General features: G+C 55.3%; 1 protein-coding gene across 3 annotated transcripts; it reads left to right on the top strand.

Moving 5' to 3' along the window:
• The first annotated feature begins 2449 nt into the window (after positions 1-2449).
• Positions 2450-7897, top strand: Cxxc1 (CXXC finger protein 1). 3 transcript variants are annotated; one of them, XM_059245971.1, is made up of 15 exons: positions 2454-2738; positions 3427-3545; positions 3646-3746; positions 4033-4268; positions 4358-4582; positions 4950-4976; positions 5054-5299; positions 5461-5580; positions 5730-5914; positions 6165-6372; positions 6448-6558; positions 6687-6736; positions 6897-6993; positions 7225-7377; positions 7458-7897. In XM_059245971.1, exons 1-15 carry the CDS (start codon positions 2736-2738, stop codon positions 7602-7604), a joined length of 2028 nt encoding a protein of 675 aa, XP_059101954.1. In that variant the 5' UTR covers positions 2454-2735; the 3' UTR covers positions 7605-7897. The 3 variants fall into 3 exon arrangements, with proteins under 3 accessions (XP_059101956.1, XP_059101954.1, XP_059101955.1); XM_059245972.1 differs by having other exon boundaries at positions 2460-2738; positions 5461-5568; XM_059245973.1 differs by lacking the exon at positions 4950-4976 and having other exon boundaries at positions 2450-2738.
• The last annotated feature ends 233 nt before the right edge of the window (positions 7898-8130 follow it).

Below are 8130 nucleotides of genomic sequence, written 5' to 3' on the forward strand. Positions count from 1 at the left end.
ATCCGCTTGGCATCATAGCAGCGGTGGCACTACTGGTCAGAGATGGTGATAAATCAACCTAGGGTAGAACTTAGTAATCACCACCCCACATGCCCGGGAAGGGGTTCTCAAACAGCCATCCAACCAATGACTGAGCAATGCCAGACTAATCCATTACTAAGCTTTGCTCCTCAACCCCACCAGAATAACATTTCAAGTTCCAACTGCCCTTGACCCAGCCACCTTGCTGTCCAACCCCAATCTCAAATCACCACTACACGACTGTACTGGAATCCTGGCCCAGGTGTACTGTATCCATCCAGATCTATGAGATACACCCCTACCAGATGCTGAGGACACCTGGTTCACAGACAGGAGCAGTTACATGTGAGATGGTCAGAGGTATGCTACGGTGGTGGTGACCACATCCTCAGGCATTGTATGGGCAGAACCGTTACCAGTCGCAACTTCCACACAGAGAGTGGAATTAATTTGCCCTAATAAAAGCCTTGAGACTGGGTAAAGGAAAAAAAAATTAAACATTTACATGGACAGTAGATATGCCTTTGCCATGGTACATGTTCATGGGGCAATCTACAGAGAAAGGGGCTTGCTCACAGCAGAGGGAAAGACAATCAAAAACAAACAAGAAATTCTGGACCTCCTGAAAGCATGTGGGGGCCTACAAACCTGGCAATCATACACTGCCCAAGGCATCAAAAAGGGACCGGGTTGATCCAAAGAGGAAATAACCTAGCTGACCAAACAGCTAGGGAAGCAGCATCAGCCCCCAAAATAGCATCAGTCCTGGTAGACCCTGGAACAAGAAGTCTGCCACGGGTCCCCCAGTACTCCCCCACAGATCATGCTTGGATTCATGGCTTGCCCATGGAACAAATAACAGAGGACTGGTGGAGGACGGCAGATGGATGGATCATTCTGCCATGAGGAATGGGACTAACAATGCTCAGGAAAACCCATGGATCCTCCCACCTGGGAATCTGGAGGATGCAAGACCTACTGAGACAGGCCAATGTGAAAATACAGAACGGTAATCAGGCAATTGAAGAAACAGTTTCCAAGTGCCAAGCCTATAAAATGGCTAATGCCATCTCAACTGTCTCCAACCCTGGCGATCAGGAACCCATGATTGGGTTTCCACAAGGCACATAAAAGGGAAATGAAGAACCAAGGCCCCTGCATCTTGTAAGCCTCTCCATTTTGCAACAAGCCTTAGGTTTCGAGCTCTCAGTATTGCTGACATAGATCCAGGACCCAGAAAGTACAAAGTCAGGATGTCAGGAACGGCCATCTGGCCATCTGGTAGCAACTGATTAACCACAGAATGTCCCAACCTGGAGACAGCTCAGAAAAAGGGTTTAACAAATGACTGAGGTGAAACTGAACATGAGCTATCAGCAGAGTTCTCGAAAATCCCTAAGCACGGGCCAATCAGGATTGTACCCATACTGAACCCCCCCTAACATGGTAACCTTGTGGTTTTTGCCTTTAAAAACCATGCATGCTCAGGAAAGGGCACCTACTTTAGCCTCTGCTGCGTCGTAGATGTGCTTGACGACCACGTCTGACATCCCTGCTGCGTTTTGAATTGCTCCAATAAACCTTGCTTTTGCACTTCAGTGAGTTCATGTCTCTGGTGGTTTCTTGGGGGGGGGGGGGTCTTTCGACTTGGGCACAACATGTGTGTGTCACACACAGGCACAAGCACACCAGCAATAGCTTTAGTGTGGATTTGCACCCTCTAACCCCAGCTCCCTTTCCCCCCTCCCGCTGAGATGACCAGTATGTGCCACCACACCTACGAAGTTTTAAAACCAAAATACATAGCCAGGTGTGATGACTCTAATCCCAGCACCTGAGGCAAAAAAGCAGGTGGGTATCTGTGAGTTCGATGCGAGCCTGGTCTACCTAGTGAGTTGAAGGGCTGCCAGGGCTGGAGAGATCTTGTTTCAAAAACAAAACAAAACAAAACAAAACAAAACAAAACAAAACAAAAAGAAAGGAAAGGAAAGGAAAACGGAGCCAGATCTGGCTGAAAAACGTGAGGGGCGAGGCGGGTAAAAAGCGGATAAACAAGTGGGCGGGAACGACACATTCATCTCTTCTGTGGAACTCTGGCATCTCATTGATAAACGTCGAAGGGTAAAGTGATTGGACGAAGGAATGAATGAGACGTTATCTAGGCAGTAACAGGATTATCCAGTCCGTGGCAGCAGCAGTCAGTGTACGGAGTCAACAATCAAGATGGCCACGCCCTTTGGAAGCCGTGAACCGGAAGCTACCATTTGTTGCCTAGGAACGAACGGAGTCCGCCCGATGAGGCGTAAACAGATGACGACATCGGCGTCGCAATCGCGAAGCAAGTGCGGCCATGTTGCCCTCTGGCGGCCACCGTACGGACTTGACTGACAAGGTGGCGGCGCGCTGGGAGGACCGGCCTTGTAGGCGCGGCCATAGCTCCCCGGAACGTACGGTGTCGGCTACCTTACGGACTCGCTGGTTAAGATGGCGGCGCCTGGGCGACATTGGCGGCTCTAGGTGGGCGACCTGTTTGTTGGCTGCTAAGCGCTCGTCCGGGGCGTGCGGAGTAAGAGTGCGGTGCCGCGGAGGCGGGACCGGGAGCGGAAGTGGTTGTGGGCGCCTTTGCCACCGCCGCGGACGCCGCCGCCGAGGGGCTGGTTCAGGTTCGCGGGTTGCTGCCAGGGATCCGGAGCGGGTGCGCTGTGAGCGGAGAAATGGTGAGTACCCGCTCGGAACGGGGCTCCGAGGCAGAGGGCGGTGGGGTTGGCGGCGGCTGCCTGTTGGCAGGCGAGCTGGGGTGCCGGGGCTGGGGGCCGATGGGGAAAGGTGTGAGATGGGGTTGGAGGGGAACCGTCTGTGAGTTCTTTGATGAGCCGTTTGTAGGGGGTCCGTAGTGGGACTTGAGTCGAGACTCCAAGACGGCAGTTTTGTAGGAGAGCTTCCCCTGAGGTCCCTTGGTCAGGGAGAGAGGAAGGACTTGGCCATGAGTATTTACACAGGCTCTGGAGAGCCGTCATCGGGGGTGGGGGGGTGGGGTCTGTGAGCTAAGTTATGGAGACTTGTGGGAAGCCGGGATGGGACGACAGCAGAATAAATGAAGTGGTATCCGGGCAGAACTCTTGAAGGAGACAGGGTGGTGAGTGCGTGCGACGAGCAGTTAGAGTGACAGGGTGCTTGTCAGTGGGGTGTGTGATGGGAGGGAGGTCTGGGGCAGAGGGATGGAGAGAAGTGTGAGTCATGAGGCCCCGGGTTGAGTGATGAGGGTCTGGGGGAACTATGATGGAGAGGCGAATTGGAAGCTGTGAGGGGAAGGCAGTCCAAAGACCCAGGAGGAATCTGTGGTGAGCCGCGGTGGAGCTGTAAGGGCGAATTAAGGAGTCCTCATTGGGGGGGTGGGTCTCGCAGGAAGGAGACGGTTCAGACCTGGAACCTCCAGATGCCGGGGAGGACAGCAAGTCTGAGAATGGGGAGAACGCTCCCATCTACTGCATCTGCCGCAAACCGGACATCAATTGCTTCATGATGTGAGCTAGGGAGAGGCAGGTGGGCTGCCGCCTGGCAGGGTTGGGGAACGCTGATGGAGCAGACCCCTCATGTCTCTACCGCTTGCTCCATTACATGCAGTGGATGTGACAACTGCAATGAGTGGTTCCATGGGGACTGCATCCGGATCACTGAGAAGATGGCCAAGGCCATCCGGGAATGGTACTGTCGGGAGTGCCGAGGTGAGGCCTGTGCATGGGCAGGTGGGCTCCGCGAGATGAGGAGGAGCCATAAGGGGAGGGATCCTGGGTAATCTTGGTGTCCTCTGTGGACAGAGTGATTGGTGGTCTCTGGTGGATTGGAATGCCAGCCCCCATGTGAGCAGTAATGGAGGATCCTAAAGGAAGGGGGAACTTTCTCCTATAGCATGAGCCAGACAAGTAGGTGGGGTGGGAACAGAGAAAGAGCTTCTGGGATCATTCAGATCCTTCCTACAAACCCACTTTGGTCCCACTCTTTGCCTCACAGAGAAGGACCCGAAGCTGGAGATTCGTTATCGGCACAAAAAGTCCCGGGAGCGGGATGGCAGTGAGCGGGACGGCAGTGAGCCCCGGGATGAGGGAGGAGGGCGCAAGAGGCCTGCTTCAGATCCAGAACTGCAGCGCCGGGCAGGGTCAGGGACAGGGGTTGGGACCGTGCTTGCTCGGGGCTCCGCTTCGCCCCACAAATCTTCTCCACAGCCTTTGGTGGCTACACCCAGCCAGGTGAGTGACTGCGGTGGTTGGGGAAGGAGAAGTTCCGCTTTGGGCCCCCTTTGGGTTCCTGATCTCTACCCTGGACATCGCTCCCCTAGCATCACCAGCAACAGCAGCAGCAGCAGCAGCAGCAGCAGCAGCAGCAGCAGCAGCAGCAGCAGCAACAGATCAAACGGTCGGCCCGAATGTGCGGGGAGTGTGAGGCGTGCCGGCGCACCGAAGACTGTGGCCACTGTGACTTCTGCCGTGACATGAAGAAGTTCGGGGGCCCCAACAAGATCCGGCAGAAGTGCCGGCTTCGCCAGTGTCAACTGCGGGCACGGGTGAGCATGGACAGGGCTGGGCGGGATCGGGTGGGAGAGCATGCCTGGGAGGCCCAAGTAGGGCTGCTGGAGCTACAAATGAGAGAGTGCAGGAGGGGTGGAGCCTATGTCCGGACGGACGAGCGGGAGGGGGCCCAGCATGTTCAGGTGAATGCCACATGCCATCACCAGCTGGCAGGGACTGTATATTTTTAAGTGGTCAGACATGCCGGGTCACAACAGCTAGCACCAAGCATATCTTTGTGGTGAGGGGAGGGATAGAACTACTTTTGGTGAGACCAGGCAAGGATGAGTAAATAGTCGGGGGTAGGACAGGGTGACCCTCCCATTTTCCTGGGGCTGACCTAGGCCTTCCTCCTGCGCACAGGAATCGTACAAGTACTTCCCTTCCTCGGTGAGTCCAGCCCCCCAGGGCGGGGCAGGGCATGCGGGCAGGGCGGTCAGGGCCAGTCCTGAGATTCTGCCCCGCAGCTCTCGCCGGTGACGCCCTCAGAGGCCCTGCCAAGGCCCCGCCGGCCACCACCCACTCAACAGCAGCCACAGCCATCCCAGAAGCTGGGGCGTATCCGTGAAGATGAGGGGACAGTGTTGTCATCTGTGGCTAAGGAGCTACCAGAGGCTACAGCAACACCTGAACCACTTTCCGATGAGGACCTAGCACTGGACCCTGATCTGTACCAGGACTTCTGTGCTGGGGCCTTTGATGATCACGGCCTAGTGAGTTGCAGGGGCATCCTGTGGTCGGGGAGCAGGGGAGAGGGCGAAGTTACAGGACGGGAAAGAGGAGGCAGAGGGCACACAAGGCTGCTTTGGGAAATGAGGAGGTAGGTGGTGTTGTCTTGAGTCGGTCAGGTGGTCAGCGCATGCCCTGCTTGCAGCCCTGGATGAGTGACGCCGAAGAGTCCCCGTTCCTGGATCCGGCCCTGAGGAAGCGGGCGGTAAAAGTGAAGCATGTGAAGCGTCGAGAGAAGAAGTCTGAGAAGAAGGTGATGGAGAGGGTAAAACGGGCGTTACAGGGAGAGGATGGGGCAGGGAGGGAGAAGGCAAGGGCCCGATGGGGAAAGGGCCAGAAAGCTGGCGTGCGGAGGCAGAGAAGGTCCGAGGCTGACCTCTGTTGCACCTTGACATGACATGTCTTGCCCTGTAGAAGGAGGAGCGGTACAAACGGCATCGACAGAAGCAGAAACACAAAGACAAATGGAAACACCCAGAGAGGGCTGACACCAAGGACCCTGCATCCCTGCCGCAGTGCCTGGGGCCTGGCTGTGTGCGGGCCGCCCAGCCTGCTTCCAAGTACTGTTCCGATGACTGTGGCATGAAGCTGGCAGCCAAGTGAGTCTTTCCTGGGGCACCGAAGGGAGTCAGAAAGTAAAGAGTAGCCATGGCCAGAGCTTCCTCTCCAGACATCTACAGCTAGCTGTCTGTGTACTGTCAGTCAAACCCCCACCTGGCCACACGGACCCACGGTCACCGTCTGCCCCTCCCCCTCCCCGTCAGTCACGTCTGTCCCTTCACTGTCCCTTGATCACCCCACTCACTGCTTTTGGTGTTTCTCTGCCTGCGCTCCACTGTCCCCCGGCAGCCGAATCTATGAGATCCTCCCCCAGCGCATCCAGCAGTGGCAGCAAAGCCCCTGCATTGCCGAAGAGCACGGCAAGAAGCTACTAGAACGCATCCGCCGTGAGCAGCAGAGTGCCCGCACCCGTCTCCAAGAAATGGAGCGCAGATTCCACGAGCTCGAGGCCATCATTCTTCGAGCTAAGCAGCAGGCTGTGCGTGAGGACGAGGAGGTAAAGAAACAGTATGGCCAGGCAGGAGCCCGTCCCTTGTCCTGCCTGGTCTCATCTTTATTTCACCCTCTGCAGAACAATGAGAACGACAGTGATGATACAGATCTGCAGATCTTCTGCGTCTCCTGTGGGCATCCCATCAACCCACGCGTTGCCTTGCGCCACATGGAGCGTTGCTATGCCAAGGTCAGGGGCCGTTCGTTCTAAGGGAGGGGAGGGGTGGGGATGTCAGTGAGCCCACAGGGCCCACAGGTTTGTTGTGTGGTATCTTGAGAGGGCACCCAAAGTCCTTTTATTTGTGCTCATCCTTCCAGTATGAGAGCCAGACATCCTTTGGGTCCATGTACCCCACACGCATTGAAGGGTGAGTAAGGGTGCCACGTGGAGTTAAGAGAAGGGTAGTGAAGGCTGGGGTTAGAACTGGGGTTATGTGTGGAATTGGGGCTGGAAATGGGTATGTGGGTATGGGCCTCTGAAGTGGTCAAGGAGCTACTCAAGGCTGCTCTCCTGCTAACCTCTACCAGGGCTACCCGACTCTTCTGCGATGTCTACAATCCCCAGAGCAAAACATACTGTAAGCGGCTCCAGGTGCTATGTCCTGAGCACTCACGGGACCCCAAAGTAAGGCTTTCCTTCAATTCCCTGCATCCTGCCCAGCCCCGCCCTGCCTCATGTCTCACATCCATTTGTTCCTTTCTCTCTCCCTCCCTTCTTTTTTCCCATCAACTCCCACTTCCTCTCTTCCTTGTTAATCATCTCCAGTTTCTCCCCTTTTGCCTCCTCCTTTTCACACTCCTTCAATTCTCCATTCCTCCTCTTAGCTCATCGCCTCTGCCCTTGGTGTCCCTGCAGGTGCCAGCTGATGAGGTCTGCGGGTGTCCACTTGTACGGGATGTCTTTGAGCTCACAGGTGACTTCTGCCGCCTGCCCAAGCGCCAGTGCAATCGCCATTATTGCTGGGAGAAGCTTCGGCGTGCAGAAGTGGACTTGGAGCGTGTTCGGGTGGTAGGTTTTAATACTGGGTGTGACCAGGCAGCCTGGGCTCCGGGGGCTGCTTGTTACTCTTCCTTCTATTTCCTTGGCAGTGGTATAAGCTAGACGAGCTCTTTGAGCAGGAACGAAATGTTCGCACAGCCATGACCAACCGAGCAGGCTTACTTGCCCTGATGCTGCACCAGACCATCCAGCACGACCCACTCACTACCGACCTGCGATCTAGTGCCGACCGCTGAGCTCCACCAGCCCAGAGCCCCTCAACCCTGCATTCCAGTTAGGGGAGTGGCCCTGCGTCGCCCGCTTTCTGTTCCTCCATTCATCCGTTTCTTCCACCGCTCCGTAGTTTTATCCCTCTGCCCATCTACTTTTTGGCTTCCATTTGCCCTTATTAAAGGGCCTCTGATTTCCTGTTGTCACTGTCCCTCTCCATATTCAGTGCTGGGGTGAGACTGTGGAGTTTACTCACCCTTGCCTGTACCTTCCCCGTAAACAAACGGGTTTTGTTAATAAAATTTTCAACAACCAATAAGGGTATCTCTTGAGAGTCTTCATCCTTCCATTTTCAGTTGTGGTCCCAACCTCTGACAAGATAGAGGTGGCATATCTACTCAGGAGGGGCTGTGGTAAGTGCACAGGCTGGGATTTTCAGCTGACTTGTCTTGTGTTGCCTTATGCTGTGAGAGTGTGACCTATTTGAGAAGATTCCAATGATCTGTACTCAGGCCCCTGTCTTGGTACAGTGGTATCCTGTTTGCGTTAACT

Source organism: Peromyscus eremicus, chromosome 19 (assembly GCF_949786415.1).
Source record: "Peromyscus eremicus chromosome 19, PerEre_H2_v1, whole genome shotgun sequence".
Lineage (NCBI taxonomy): Eukaryota > Metazoa > Chordata > Mammalia > Rodentia > Cricetidae > Peromyscus > Peromyscus eremicus.